Raw genomic sequence first — 16,695 nt, 5'->3', positions numbered from 1 at the left:
AGTCACACTGTGAAAGCTACATCATTATATAATCATCTTCAAGAAACATGGTTACTGGAATAAAGCTCTACATTTACAGGCACTTCCATCCAGCCTCTCCATTACACCTTAACTAAAAAGGTGATATCTACACAATGCATAAGAATAACCTCTAGGATAACTTCTCAACTCTGTTTGAAATCTCTCAGCCATTGACACTTTATTTTGTCTCATTTCACTCTTCCCCCTTTTGGTCAAGGTTTTCTTGATCCCTTGATACTGAGTCCCAGCTCATTCTAGGATTTCTGTTCCACATTGCCAGAAAGGTTTACACCCCTGGGAGTCATGTCCCACGTAGAGAGTGGGAGGGCAGTGAGTTTGCTTGTTGTGTTGGCTGAGCGAGAGAGGCCACATGTGAGCAACAAAAGAGGTTCTCTGGGGATGACTCTTAGGCCTAATTTTAAGTAGGCTTAGCCTGTCCTTTGTAGGGATAAGTTTCATATGAACAAACCCCAAGATTGACAGCTCAGCCTATTGCTTTGGCTGTCCCCACTGCTTGTGAGAATATCAGGAATTCTCCACGTGGGAAAGTTGAATTTTCCCTTTAGGAAATGAGTTTTGAAGCAGTATTTGAGTAAAGAGAATTTGGAAGGTCAGGTAAAAGTGAAAGCTGTGCTTCCCAAACTTGGCTGTGTATCATAATAGTATATGTAGTGGCCTCACTTAAGATTTAATGTACTAGATTCTCCAGAGGTGGAGTCAGGAAATTCATACTTCTAACATGCACCTCAAATGATGCAGAATTACAGACAAGGTTGGGTAGCTGTGCTGGTTTGAAAGGATGTATGTCCCCTAGAAAAGCCATGTTTTAATCTAAATCCCATTTCATAAAGGCAGAATAATTCCTATTCAATACTATATGTTTGAAACTGTAATCAGATCATCTCCCTGGAGATGTGATTTAATCAAGAGTGGTTGTTAAAATGGATTAGGTGATGACATGTCTCCACCCATTTGGGTTGGTCTTGATTAGTTTCTGGAGTCCTATAAAAGAGGAAACATTTTGGAGAATGAAGGAGATTCAGAGAGAGCAGAACGACATAGCCATGAGAAGCAGAGAGCCCAAAAGCCAGCAACCTTTAAAGGGAGATGAAGAAAGAAAATGCCTCCCAGGGAGCTTCATGAAACAGGAAGCCAGGAGAAAGCCAGTAGATGACCCTGCTCACCACGTGCCCTTCTAATCAAAAGAGAAATTGTGACTGTTCACCATGTACCTTCTCACTTGAGAGAGAAATCCTGAACTTCGTTGGCCTTTTTGAACCAAGGTATCTTTCCCTGGATGCCTTTGATTGGACAATTCTATAGACTTGTTTAATTGGGACATTTCCTCTGCCTTAGAACTGTAAACTAGCAACTTATTAAATTCCCTGTTTGAAAAGCCATTCCATTTCTGGGAAATTGCATTCCGGCAGCTAGCAAACTAGAACAGTAGCACTGAGTTAAAATGAAGTATAGAAAACCATGCTAGGCAGAGAGAATAGTATGGCTTAGAAAGAAATGAGAACAAGAATAGTGAAATAACTAATCTGTAATTTAAACAGGACCTCTGGAATTGGTGTGAACTTCCAAAAAAAAGACAATCATCTGTATCATATATCACAGTAAATGATTTGTGACATGAACCAATTTATTATTGAAACATATGGGAAAACTAAGTGGAAATACACTGCATTTCAAGATAAAAGTAAAATTCTCCTTTAAATACATGAACAAAACCAGAACTTTAGTCATAATTTTTATTAAATGCTATGACCAATCATTTCTCTCAGGATACATTTCTGGAATTATGAGCGAAGTTATGATAAAATTGTTTTAATTGAAAAGGTTCTATAACATATAAAATAAATTCAACCTGTACTTGAAACTCAAGTTAACTGATAACTGTTCCTAATGATTTAAACTTTTCAAACTGTTGTTTAATAATAATTTATAACTTTCTGACTAAAAGTTTACCTATAATTATATTTTATATTCAATTCCAGGTAGGAGTAAAATGGCACAATCACCAAAAAGAGGAATATTTACCATAATAGGCTAAAAGCTAAACAAAATATGTTTTTATTGATATCTATGTATTAAATAAATTGTTTAAATCATGAACTGTTTATAGCTCTAGCTCACCACCCAATAAAGACTTCATAAACAAAGATGTAGACAAGCAGTCATTTGAAAAAGAAAAAGCTTTTAAAAACATTATTCAGAAACCTAGGGACAAATCTGCTAAACATAACAGAAACACAAAATACATCCTATTGCTATATTCTATTTCTAAAAGAGTCCCTCCAAATCTTAAACAGTTTAAATGTATCCTAAAGATTCAAAGAACAAAGATTCATTTACCACAATGAAAACAACTGCCACACCACGCACAGCGATCTCCTATAGTAGTTAAATAGCAGCTTTAACAACAGTTTAAAACCCAAAGCCAAAGAACTAACCACATAGACCTATTTGAGGAGAACCCAGTTGACAAATTATAATAATTGGCTAATTACAAGAATTATACCTGTATATTTGATATAACAAATGATCCTTTCTCAGATTTCATTTAATGTATTTTTAAAATGTACTATTATCTGGTTGTCTTAATTTTCAGATGAAATACGGAATTAAATGATAGCTTTGCTAACTTCTTAGACTAAAATTATCTATTTTACACATAATATAACTTTGTTTCCGGAATCATTCACTGCTTCCTTCCTACTCTTGTAGGACTTTTCTCATAACTATTTACTTGACTCCTATAAAGAAGATCTTATTATCACCGTGTAACAGATGAGGAAACAGGCTTATTGTGGTCAGGTGACTTAATCAAAATCATCACTAAAGTCAGATTTTGAACTCAGATCTATGGGACCTCAAAGTTCTTTCCACACTACCTCACAGGTAGAAAGGAACATGGGATTAAATGAATCAAACCTAAACTGATTGCAGTCTCTTACTAGAACTACTTTGGTAGCAGCAAAGAAAAAAAGCTGTCATAATTGACAAACCAAATGTAGAAGACATGTACCTGGGGGTGGAAGTGCCTAGGACCTAAGCTCCCTCTCTGAAATTAGTAAATTTCCCAATTTATGAGTCTTCACAGAAAGCAGAGCCCACCTTCCTACACAGAAGTTAACAACACTATATACTCATTTTCCCAGCTACCCCCAAGGATGGATATGGGTGCTTGACCTAAGCTCTGCCAATAAGATATTTTAACCAAGTGTTCTGAATTGAGAGCTAGAGACAACAGTCTAGACAGCAAAGACTTATTTGGGCAACAGAGCGCAGCAGCAGCATTCTTCCATGTATCCACTGGCAACAGAAGCAGTCATGTAATGGCTGAGTGTAGTGCTCAGCAACGACAGCTGCATTATTGTCACCGACAGGTTTTAAGCCATGATTTTTCTCTGTCTTTCCTGCTGCATAGCCTCTCTTGTTTCTGACCATTTAATGTTAACCTTTCCCAATAACTTGGTGAACCAATCATTATGCTTTCAATGAATTCCTTTCCTATCTGAATTAGTCAGAATTGTCTTCTGTTGCCAGCAATTAAAATCCATGACTGAGATATTTAATAATTAAATGAATGACACTAAATGATTATCATTCATCAGATATTTTTACCTTAGTATTGATTGTTCTTTTATATAACTTGCTTTTATGGTCTTAAGTAACATCTACTTTATACAGGCGGTATGGTCTAAAAATAGCAACAACAAAAATTTCAAATCAGGTTTATCATTTTTCCCAAATCAATGCAAATATCCAATATATACAAAGTAAATAAATTATCCAAGGATTTTCACTGAGGTTCAGAAGTGAGATTTAATAAGGTTTCTTACCTGTCAGGAATACCTAGTCTCTTGACGCTTCTATAAACAGAAAGGGTATTTGCAACATGTCGATAATTAAACCAGAATCGCGAAGTGCACACCTAAAGTATTAAAATATATTATTGTTGTGAATCAAAATAAGCCATGTAAAATAATTACAGAATTATTTTAACAATACTGATTATTATATTAGGATACTAAGATGCCTACAGAAAGAGTATAACATAATTCATTCTTAGAAAAAGTAAGAACTTAAAGAATTGCCAATAAAATTAACCTCTATAAAGAGAAGTACTTTATAACTTAGTATTAAATAATAAAGGTCATTAAGCTTAAGAGAAAACAAATCTTTGGGTAATTTAATCAACGTTGGAACTGACTTAGTTACTGTCAATTTCTGTGATTCGAAAATGTTCCCATTTCTAAAATACTAAAGCTCTTTAGAATAAAAGATAATGCCCTTAATCTCCTCACAGAACAGAAAAGAAAATTAGCTACCTCGGGTTATATAATATTCCTTTCACTCTGAATTGCTTCCTAGTTTTAGCTGTAAGAAATGTAGGACACAGACTAAAACATGACTTATAAAACAAGAACTGTTTTTATAAAGAAGCTGTTGAACTGAACAGAAAACTAGAAAAAATTCAACCAACTTTTACACTAAAAAAAACCCTGACCTCTAAAAATGATAACAAAGATGCTAAGTATATTTAATACCATGTTTCAAAAGTGAGCCTTCTTGGGGACCCATTCAAAGAGAAGTAAATAGAGATGAGGGCCAGTAGTACATCTACCAAGCACCCTCTTCCTCCTACCACATGCCTGTGCTAATGGTAGGTAGAATCACAATTCCAAGAATGGCATAAATGCTCTTGCCTCTGTCAAACAGAAAGGAACTACATGATTATTTTTCTTAAAATGAACTCTCAACTGGAAGCCAAGATGGAAAAGACTGAAATTTTGATCACATGAAAATATTAAAATTCAAAAATTCAAAAATACTATAAAATCCTAACAAACCAAAAATTTTAAATATTGCAAAGGTGAATTTCTTTACTTAGAACTCAATAAGGAAAAGATGAACAACCCAATTTTGAAAACTGGGTAAAGGATAAGAACAAGCACTTCATTTTAAAAAGTATTAAAAATTAACAATAAAGCCCTTATAGATATTCAACTTCAGTCATAAAATTGTACTGATAAGAATCAAAAAGTATGAGAATGTACAGTATTGGGAAGAGGCATGGGGAAATTAGTATTCTATATATTAATGTAGAAATGTAAATTAATATAAACCTTTTTGGAAGATAATTTCCAACATACATGAAGTTTGAAAATGCACATATTATTTGATTTAGCACAAATAAGTTTGCAAAAAGTATGTATACAAGATTTTCACTATAACATTATCCATCTTGGCAATAATTAAAGACAAAAAACTAGAAACAAAATCAAGGCCCACCCATAGCAAAGAATCTACAGGCTTCCAAACTTGAAGCAGAAATAGGATAAAGCAATTTATATGTGAATTAGTCATTATAAAAAACAGTATTTTTAGTTCACTCTCTCATTACACATTATATATATTATTTAATAAATTTTAATGTAAAAAACTGCCCTCATTTTCACCAGCAGTATACCAGATAGAAAATTAAAGTGGGAAAAGAGAATGGACCAGGAAACACTAAATTAACAGAAATCATGATACATATCCAGAATGGCATACCAAGCAAAATAAGGAAGCAAGTTATAAAAGAGCACTAGTTTGATCCATTAGTCTTTAAAAGGGGGAGAGACAGAAATAAATGTGGACATATGAACAGGAAATTTCTGAAAGGATACATAAGAAACTGTTAATGGTGATTACCACAAAAGAATAAAAACATGGATCAAAGAGGAGGGCTTTAACTTTTCCATCTACACCTTTTCCTACTGTACTTTTTTCTTTTTAACCTGGAGTAAGGATTATCGTTATAATAAAGCAGAGACAAAAATGTTTTTGGAGACTTCCGGAGAAGATGGCGGCTTAGTAAGATGCGCGGGTCTTAGTTCCTCCTCCAGAAAAGCAACTAAAGAAACAGAAACAATACGAAACAGCTCCCGGAGTCACGACAGAGACCAAAAAGACAGCATACCCCATTCTGGAACGGCTGAACGGGCAGGGAGAATCCGCTGCGGTGAGATACCCGAGGGGCGCACGTTTTCCTGGCCGGGGCGGCTGGCAACTGGGGTCCCCTCCACGCATGTGGCTCCCCGGTCTGACTGGGAACATTGGATAGTGGGGCCCTCCCGCCACGCTTGGTGTCTCGGGCCAGCTGGGCAATTTGGACCGGCACTCCCCCAAGCCGCGGCCAGTGACCCCCGCCTCCATGCACGGTTTCCCGGGCCGACTGCCCCGCAGACAAACGACCACCACGAGCGCCACCTACTGGGCAGGAAAAGAAAAACAGAGCCCAGAGATTCCACAGAAAAACCTTTCAACCAGCTGGGTCCCACACCCAGGGAAATCTGATCAAATGCCCAGACACCAGCAGAAAATAATGGATGATGCTCGGAAAACTGAAGATATGGCCCAGTCAAAGGAACAAACCAATAGTTCAAATGAGATACAGGAGCTGAGACAACTAATGCTGAATATACGAACAGAAATGGAAAAACTCTTCAAAAACCAAATCAATAAATTGAGGGAGGACATGAAGAAGACATGGGCTGAACAAAAAGAAGAAATAGAAAATCTGAAAAAACAAATCACAGAACTTGTGGGAGTGAAGGACAAAGAAGAAAAAATGGAAAAAACAATGGATACCTACAATGGTAGATCTAAAGAGACAGAAGCTACAATTAGTGAACTGGAGGATGGAACATCTGAATTCCAAAAAGAAACAGAAACTATCGGGAAAAGAATGGAAAAACTTGAGCAGGGAATCAGGGAACTGAATGACAATATGAAGTGCACAAATATACGTGTTGTGGGTGTCCCAGAAGGAGAAGAGAAGGGAAAAGGAGGAGAAAAACTAATGGAAGAAATTTTCACTGAAAATTTCCCAACTCTTATGAAAGACCTAAATTTACAGATCCAAGAAGTGCAGCGCACCCCAAAGAGATTAGACCCAAATAGGCATTCTCCAAGACACTTACTAGTTAGAATGTCAGAGGTCAAAGAGAAAGAGAGGATCTTGAAAGCAGCAAGAGAAAAACAATCTGTCACATACAAGGGAAACCCAATAAGACTATGTGTAGATTTCTCAGCAGAAACCATGGAAGCTAGAAGACAGTGGGATGATATATTTAAATTACTAAAAGAGAAAAACTGCCAACCAAGACTCCTATATCCAGCAAAATTGTCCTTCAAAAATGAAGGAGAAATTAAAACATTTATAGACAAAAAGTCACTGAGAGAATTTGTGACCAAGAGACCAGCTCTGCAAGAAATACTAAAGGGAGCACTAGAGTCAGATACGAAAAGACAGAAGAGAGAGGTATGGAGTAAAGTGTAGAAAGCAGGAAAATCAGATATGATATATATAATACAAAAGCCAAAATGGTAGAGGAAAATATTATCCAAACAGTAATAACACTAAAAGTTAATGGACTGAATTTCTCAATCAAAAGACATAGAATGGCAGAATGGATTACAACCCAGCAATACCACTGCTAGGTATCTACTCAAAGGACTTAAGGGCAAAGACACAGACGGACATTTGCACACCAGTGTTTATAGCAGCATTATCTACAATTGCAAAGAGATGGAAACAGCCAAAATGTCCATCAACAGACGAGTGGCTAAACAAACTGTGGCGTATACCTACGATGGAATATTATGCAGCTTTAAGACAGACTAAACTTATGAAGCATGTAATAACATGGATGGACCTAGAGAACATTATGCTGAGTGAGTCTAGCCAAAAACTAAAGGACAAATACTGTATGGTCCCATTGATGTGAACCGACATTCGAGAATCAGCTTGGAATATAACATTGGTAACAGAGACCAGCAGGAGTTAGAAACAGGGTAAGATAATGGGTAATTGGAGCTGAAGGGATACAGACTGTGCAACAGGACTAGATACAAAAACTCAAAAATGGACAGCACAATAATACCTAAGTGTAATGTAACTAGGTTGGAACACTGAATGAAGCTGCACCTGAAATATGGTTTTTTGCTTGTTTGTTTGTGTGTTTGTATCTTTTGTTTTTGTTTTTTTCTTTTTCCTTTATATATATATATATTTTATTAGTATTATTATTTTAATTCTCTTCTCTATATTAACATTCTATATCTTTTTCTGCTGTTTTGCTAGTTCTTTTCCTAAATCGATGCAAATGTACTAAGAAATGATGATCATACATCTATGTGATGATACTAAGAATTACTGAGTGCATGTGTAGAATGGAATGGTTTCTAAATGTTGTGTTAATTTCTTTTCTTTTTTTTGATTAATAAAAAAAATTAAAAAAAAAAAAATGTTTTTGTATAAGCAGATCCTGAAATGAAAATGGAATCCAACTTTACTTCTATCTCCCTCTGGTGGCAAAAGTTTTCTCTGGTGACAAAGGGGCATTTCACTACCTCTAACCATCTAGTCAAGACTAAAAGCAAATTAACTCAAATCAGGGGGAAAATTTAGATTTTTTGTTTTTCAATCTTAAATATGTAATATCGAAGAAATACATTTTTAGTACTTTCAATTTGGTTCTGCCAAATTTCATAATTTTCCACTTAAGAGAGTACAATTTATTATAGTTTCAGTATACTAAGTCTGAGTTAATGTGTAAGATATTTGGCAAAATATGAAAACTGCAATTGTTGGGAAATGTTCAATAATAACTCTTTTTCACCTTCTATTTCTCATCAGGAGCCCAGATTACTGAATTGGAGAGCGGCTTGGTTAGAGGTTTCTCAGAATAAGAAAGGATTTAATGTGTGTGTGTGGTATAAACTAATAGGCTCTTAGCTCTAAAAGTTAAGACCTTGTGTATCTATAGGCAGTTAACTTCCCTTCTAAGAATTCCCCATAGAGAAACCAATCATAAAGAGCCCTTAGTTCACTGTACAGCAAGTTTATTCTCTCAAATTGGAGAATCATGGCCTGGCTCCTGATAGTTTTCCCCTCTTCTGAGTAGTCAGTGAAAGCCCATCTTCTCATCTCAAGCAGTTTTTGTTCAATTCCTTCATAAAATCTCTTGTGAGGAGTGGCATATGGGTGCTCTCTCTTGGAGAAGAAGAAAATAAGCCATGAATCCATATTATACTGTCCCAGTTAATCATAATACAATTATAGTTAATAGAAATATGTATAGCAAGTACAATCACGATTTACCTCCAGCAACTCACAGATAATTACATATATTTAATAAACTACTCTCAGTAAACTTACAAAACATCAAACATTTGAACAAGTCACCTTTGGCCTTAGTAAAGCTAATTATATCCTTGTTCTGCACTTTTAGTTTAATTTCTCCCCTATCTCCTTTACATTCCCATTGTGCTGATCTGAAACTGCCATGTACTCCAGAAAAGCCATGTTGTTCTAATTCAATCTCGTGGGACCAAACCTATTGTTGGGTGGGACCTTTTAATTAGGTTGCTTCCATGGAGATGCAGCTCACCCAGTTGTGGGTTGGACCTCTGAACTTGATAGAAATAAAACCCTGCCTATTCAAGATGTATCTTAATCTGCTTACTGGAGTCCTTTACAAGAGGGACATTTTGGAGAGGACACAGATGTTTGGAGATGCAGACATAAATGCCCTGGGAGATGCTAAGCAAGGACCCACAGAAAGTAAAGGAGCCAGAACCTGGAGAGAGCCAAGGGAAGCTCTGAAATCCAGAGTTCGCCCTCAAGACACTAGGAGAGGACTCACAGACACTTAGAGAGAGAAAGTCACTGGAATCAGAAGCTAAAAGCAATGGAAACAGGAGCAAAGACCAGCAGACACGGGCCACATGCCTTTCCAGCTGACAGAGGTGTTCAATACGCTAGCAGCCTTTCTTCAAAGTCCAGGTAACATCTTGTTGATATTCATGGACTTAGAACTGTACATTTGTAACATAATAAATCCCCTTTGTAAAAGCCAATCCATTTGGTCTCTTGCATTCTGGCAGCATTAGCAAACAAAACACCCACTAAATCCTTAAAATTCATGTTTCCAGTTTTCCTTCTTTTCTAACATGAGTTACCAGCTTTAAGATGCTATACATTCCCTATTTCCCTTTGTTCTGCAAAAAAATCAGCTTTCTTTCTTGCCTCATTGAACTGATTCATTTCCTTGTCCTTTCTTCCAGTTAACCCTTTATACATTTTTTTCATTAAGCAATCTCACTGTCTCTTTTAATCATGTAAATGTCATTAAATGAAAACACAGTAGTGAAAATATTATTCAAATATTTTCCAGGCATAGGGAAAACAAAACTCATTACATGCATTCTAATTTGGGGAACTAAAAACATGAGTTTATGAATCCAGATAAACTAAAGATGATAATTCACATTAAAAAGACAAAAAAAGGCAGAAGAAAAAAATGGGCTCATAAATAAAGCTCACTAATAATCAAAGCAATACAAATTAAGACAAAATATAATTTGTTGCCCAGCAATTTAAAAAAGGTAAACATTAATAAACCATATAACAAACTAAATTAATTGATAAACACAGCTGACTTAGGTTTAGAAAAATAAGTGCTGGCTTTCTAGAGAGCAATTATGCTCTATAACTTCACATTCTTTTGGCTGGGAATTTATCCTAATCAGAAAATCAGTCAAGTTCTCAAAGATGCACATACAAGATAATGGTGATAAGCACAGTACTGTCTTAAAAAAATGAAAAGTTTAGAACCTAAATGCCCTTGAAGTGGGGGTTATGGTGCATGTATAAAATAGAAAACAATAGAGACTTTAGAAAAGACTGTGTATCCCCATATATAGTGGTAGGGAATGATCCACAAAATCTATTGCCAAGAGCAAAAAAAAAAGAGAGTAAAAATGTAGGCCAAGGGGTTGTAAAATAGTAGGCTTAATACAATCCCACTTATATAAAATCATTTATCCATAATTCTGATGCTTAGTTATGAAGAGAAAGAGGGATAGAAAATGCTCACCATAATGTTGATTCTGGGATGTGGTACTTAATGACATTTTTCTATCTTCTATTTTCTTGTTTTAATTGAGGTAAAATTCACTTAAAATCAATTCTGCCTTCTTTCAAACCTTTCTGTATAATCTGAATTTTCTACAGGGATCATTTATTATTTTTGTAAACAATTTAATAAAAAATAAAACAACCCAGGTAGAAAGTATCTACAAACTAATATTATACATAAGAATAATTATTCCAGCAATAAAATAAAAAGTTTCCAGCATTAAAATAAAAGGTTTCTACATTTTACAAAATGTTTCCTTTAAATAGTGACACCCCTAATCTGTTCTTCTTTACAGATAACCACTTGACAGGCATATTGAAGGCAAAGAATATTATTAGAATGTTATTATTAGTTCATTCTATCAATTTAAAATAAATTGCCAAAATCAAAATAAAGAATTACTGACATAAAACATAAGGAAGTAAAATTTTATTTTAAAAAAATTTGAATTACATGAGATTTCTCAGATAGATATCTAAGTAAACCATTATATAAAGTATACCTTATAGAATATACTTACCAAAACAGCCCAATTGTTTGTATGACCACTTCTAAAGAATTGTTCTGCTTGATCCTAACAGTGAAATAATAAAAAGATTAGAAGAGCATAATTTCCCAGAATAAAGACTAATAAAGGACAGTTAAGATTTATGGAATTTTTACAATTTAATAATGTAATCTATTATTATAAAAGTTTACGGAAATTTCAGAATTTGAACTTATGAAGAACAAAATGAAAAATCAAAAAGATGTTATTATTTAAGATACTACACAGGAAGACACCCTGAACAGGAGGTCTAGAGATTTGGGTTTCACCCTGGCTTAGATAATGATTAAACAGAGTAATCTTGAACAAGATCCTTAACAAGACTCAGTTTCCTAATACGCAAAATTAAAGCAAGATCAACACTACTTCCATTTTAAGAAGACAATAAAGACATATGAAAGAGCTTCTGCTTATAAATTACTAAGCATTTTACAAATGAGAGCTGTATTATACAATTTATTTCTTAATATTTTCCATACCCTAAGCACTATTAAGAAAGTAGAAAGTTTTCTCAGTAGAGAACCCAAGGTTGGTTTGTTCAACGTGTTTAACAAGGCTGTTATTTAAATGCAACCTCACTCAATATTTTCCTTACCATAATTTATTTTTTCCATTGTGTTTATCATCTTCTTACATTATATATCATTAACTTATTTATTACGTGCATTATTGTCTGTCTTTTCCCAATAGGATGTAAGTTTCAGAAGAACAGGGGCTTTCATCTGTTTTCTTCACTGATTTTTCCCAAGTCAACTTGGCACATTGTACATTTTTATGATTTTTTGAAAGAATGAACACATGGTCCAAACATGCCTACTGAGAATGGACGAAGCAAGAGTCTGCCCTAGAAAACTGAAACTCATGGATGAGGGGTTCAGAGTAAGGTCCGAAGATATTAGCACATAAAGATTATATCATAAAGTTGTAAACTTCAAAAGCTCCTCTGAGGTGGGGGACGGGGCGGGGGGTAGGCGCAGGGTGCAAGGGTATTTCAGTGGTAGAATTCCTGCCTGCCATCCAGGAGACCCTGGTTCAATTCCTGCCCATGCACTTCCCAAACAAACAAACAGACAAACACAAAATTCAACCAAACAAAAATTTAACAAATGGTGCTGCAAACGGGATACTCACATGGAAAAAGAATGAAATGTGATCCTACTATACAGCATACCCAAAAAAAAAAAACCCTCCTGAGTTTGTACTGATAATCCCTCTATTAGAGTGATCAGTCTCTACAATGAGATTGCAAGATAAAAATGTTTATGCTAGGAATTTCTCAAAGATTAATATTTCACTTTAAATAATACTGTACAGTTTTTATCCCTATAAGTTTGTTGTCAGAAAGTAACATAATTTACCTCAACCAAAAAAAAAAGCCATTCCTCTCCATAACTTCTCATAGATAATCTTTTTTATCCTCTAACTATTCAGAAATCATCTATCGATTTTCTAAAATTTCTGCAATTATTCTAACTCACTCTTTAATGCTGGTCACAATATTAAACATCAAGGCTCAGACACATGTGCTGAAAAATTCACAAAGATTGCTGAGATTTTTGTTGGAATTATGGGGACAGATGTTTGTTTTTAAAGACTTTATCTCAAACACAGTCAAAAACACGTCTTCCATATGCTTCTGATTTTTCAGTCAGTTTTCAAACTGTGAACCACTTATTTCATATCTTGATTCTACACATAAAAATTAATGTCTTTTCTATTGAAATTTCATTCACTATTCATTCCTGCTATGTGCTGGGTGCTTTCAATTATGTTATTTGAACACAACACTATATCTGATTGAGCACATCCTCTAACATACTGACATGTACCATTTCACTAATTTGTTAAAGTAATTCTGAATTATATTTGCCATCATGAGACATTAAAAATCTTAACATTCAATGCCAACCTGAAATCTAATGAATGTGATTTTAATGATATATTAAAATAACAGTGGATATAAACCATACTGACCCCAGATCTGCTGGGGTCTTAATAGTATTACTAGAATAGTCAGACTTCCTGGGTTCAGATCTGAACTCTATTACAAACCTCTGTTTAAACTTAGGAAAGTTGCTTAAGTTTCTGCCTCCATTCCCCTTCTATAAAAAGGCTATAAAATGACATGACTCACAGAATGTAAAATAAAGACTGGAACATAGTAATTGCATAACAAATTACTATGGCTAGTATAGTATTCAGCTAAGAAAATTTCAGAAAGAATGAAAATTCAAAATTCCACTAATTTGTGTGTGTAAGCTGTCTAGGTACAAAAGAAAATTATGCAATTGTGGATAGAGCATTGGTTTAGGAATTCAAAGACCTGGGTCTTAGCCCAGGTCCTATTCTCCAGTTGTCTATGAGATTGGAATAAGTCACTTAGCTCATTGACTTTCCTCATGTAGAAAATAAGAATTGACTCAAGTAATATACAATGTGCCTTCCAGTTCCAAAATTCTTATATCATTAAGATATAATCTTTTGTGATTGTTAAGACAACATAGTCACTGTTGTCACTTTACATATAGTTAAGGGAATATCTACTATATGCCAGGTACCATATTAAGCAACATATTAAGTACAGTGATACAAAAATCACTAAAAAGCAGCTGCTTTCCCTCAAGAATTCCAGTGTTCAATAAAGAAGATAAACATGCAAATACACTACAATATAATGTAACATTCACCCTTTCATCACATTCATTGGGAGTCATGGGCCATTCATTGCCCTAAGTGCTCAGAACATGAAGGACAAAAATAGCAATAGTGCTTGCCTTCATTTGAATAAACATGGTTAAATAGATAATAGTAAACTTTAAATTCTATAAAGAAAACTATACAACATAATGAAAGTATAATAGGGGAACCTGACCTGGTCTGAGAAGCTCAGGGAAGCTTTCCCTAAAGAAACTGACATTTTGATTAAAATCCAAAAGATGAAAAAGGAGAAAAGACAACTCCAGAGAGAGGAAACATGGGCCCTGATAAGCAGGAGAGAGCTTAAAAGTTTTGAGAAATGGAAAGATTAGCATAGCTAGAAATTTGAAAGAGAGGAAGAGAACTGGAGTTGTACGTAGGTGCCAAAGTATGCAGGGCCTTTGTCAGTCATGATTCTCCAGGCTGCAGCTTGGAGAAAAGACTAAGGAAGAAAGAATGACTTGACTCAGACTAGGTAGTGAGCTAAGTAAAAGTTGATGGAATAATAGAAAGTATTATTTCTATTATTATAGCACCTGTAACAAAGCATACAGGTATTATAATAGTTGAGTACAACACTAGGTAAATGTGCAATATACAACAATAAGGCAAAAGTGGGGATAGGGAAAGGTTCTACAGAGGTTATGCTTTTACTGCATCTTAGTAAATGATCAGAGGAAACTGGAGGTATAAAACTTGGTAATGTGAAAAGCTCAGTAATAGTGTAACTACAAAATGGTATCCAAAAAGAAGTAGGCCAGATGGTCTACTAAAATGAAAGAACAAAACTTCTATTCATATTTATTTATCTAAAAATGTTTTATATTAAATAAATTAATGGTAAGTAATAATACATGGAGCATACATGCTTAATATCTTCTTTTAACAGATGGGGTGTGTATTCACCAACTTGTAGTTCACTCGTCCTAAGTTCAAGGACCAGATCATTATGTTTAGGCTTCATTCGTTGAATGAAGAAACATTGAAAGGATTCAATCAGAAACATAAGATAGTTAAGTTTACATTTTATGAACATCAATCTAGTATCAAAGTGAGAGAGTCTGGTAACCTGGGGGAAACAAACAAAGGTGTCATAACACTCTAGGCAAGAAATGATCAGGACCTAAATTAAGGCAGTGGAACCGGAAAGGCGAAAGCAACCTTGAGAGTTCAGACAGAATTAAGTGATTGTTAGAATGAGGGGGTAAAGAGAGGAGTATTAACACTCTCAGGTTTCTAGCTTAAGAGCAATACTATTGGGTTAAGAAAAACAAGAGGAAAGGGCGCTTAGTAGACATTACATAAAACTTTGGACACGGATTTTCAAATGTCTGCTGACCATCCCGACCTCTTAGCCAGCTGCATACGCGGCCTGGAATGATGCTAGAGATCTAATCGTAGAAATGGACTGAGAAATCATCAGAGTACATGGGGATAATAAGGTCTTCATAGAGAACCAGAACTTCCCGTGACCACAAAAAACGGGGGACTTGGGGGATCGGGGTAAGCGGGTGGCGGATGGTACGAGGAGAGAAGGGCCAGAGATAAAACACCGTACTTATCTGACTCCTATCAAAGGGAAGCGGTGCTGTTTAGAAGTAGCAAAGTTAGGCTTAGTGCTCTTATGCTGACATTTCACCTGCCCCATGGCCATATTTCACCTCTTAGGGACGACACATGCATAGAAGCAGAAGATCAAGTCCTCGTCTCTCTCCGAGGATTTGCCTGTCTTTCTAATTTGTTGTTTTAAACGGTTGAAATCTACCGATACTGTTCTTTGCAGGTCCCCGGGGACACCCTCCCCACAGCCAAGCCTGGGTCAGAGGCTTCCCTCAGCGGCTCTAGATCGGACATCTGCTGGAGCACTCGTAAATACGCCACAGCCGTCCTTTCAGAGCCCTGCTGATTAGAGGAGCCTGACTCCTACCTCGATCTGACTAGCGGCCAAGCCGCGGAAGAACAGCAACCCTGCCAGGGAAGCCGCAACCAGGCAAAGGGAGTAGGTGGCAGCCATATTTGCCGGCTTCAGACTTCCCGCACCTGGGGGGGGGGGGGGGGGGGAGGCGGAGTCAATGCCGTAAGGCAGCGCTGCGGGCAGCTTTTTTACGACGTCAGCCCCACCGCCATAAGACTTGCGGCTCCCCAGTACTGCAGATGTTGGCGCATTCGCAGAGCTGTGGTTTGCGATTATCTGGGACGAGACAGATGGAAGAAAGGAAATCAGCTATCTTTAATTATATTTTCAGTTTCGTATTGCACAATAATACGAATAAACTTTTACAGAATATTTGAAAGGCTAGAGGAGAAAAATCTATGATCCCATAAACTTTGAGAAGCTGTTTCTCTTTTTCCACAGTGCTGTCAGTTTGGCTATGTGAAGCATGGTGTGGTGGGAAGTACAAGCGTTCGGGCACAAAAATATGATTAACAAGATAAATTTCTAAAGGAAAG

General features: G+C 35.8%; 1 protein-coding gene across 3 annotated transcripts in view; it reads right to left on the bottom strand.

The window, feature by feature from the left end:
- Window positions 1-16,283, bottom strand: part of PIGK (phosphatidylinositol glycan anchor biosynthesis class K) — a 162,172-nt gene extending 145,889 nt beyond the window's left edge. For all 3 annotated transcript variants that reach the window (XR_013159392.1, XM_077120573.1, XM_077120575.1), the window contains exons 1-3: window positions 16,172-16,283; window positions 11,521-11,574; window positions 3,870-3,961 (exon numbers count right to left, since the gene is read on the bottom strand). Coding sequence is in view for 2 of the 3 variants with exons in the window: in XM_077120573.1 (XP_076976688.1) it covers window positions 3,870-3,961; window positions 11,521-11,574; window positions 16,172-16,258 (233 nt within the window). In the remaining variant the exon portion in view is untranslated. The remainder of the gene's footprint in view (window positions 1-3,869; window positions 3,962-11,520; window positions 11,575-16,171) is intronic.
- Between the last annotated feature and the right edge of the window lie 412 nt (window positions 16,284-16,695).

This window comes from Tamandua tetradactyla, chromosome 11 (genome assembly GCF_023851605.1).
Source record: "Tamandua tetradactyla isolate mTamTet1 chromosome 11, mTamTet1.pri, whole genome shotgun sequence".
In the NCBI taxonomy this organism is placed as follows: Eukaryota; Metazoa; Chordata; class Mammalia; order Pilosa; family Myrmecophagidae; genus Tamandua; species Tamandua tetradactyla.
Note: the sequence above shows the minus strand (reverse complement) of the source record. Positions and strands in the feature narration are given on the sequence as shown.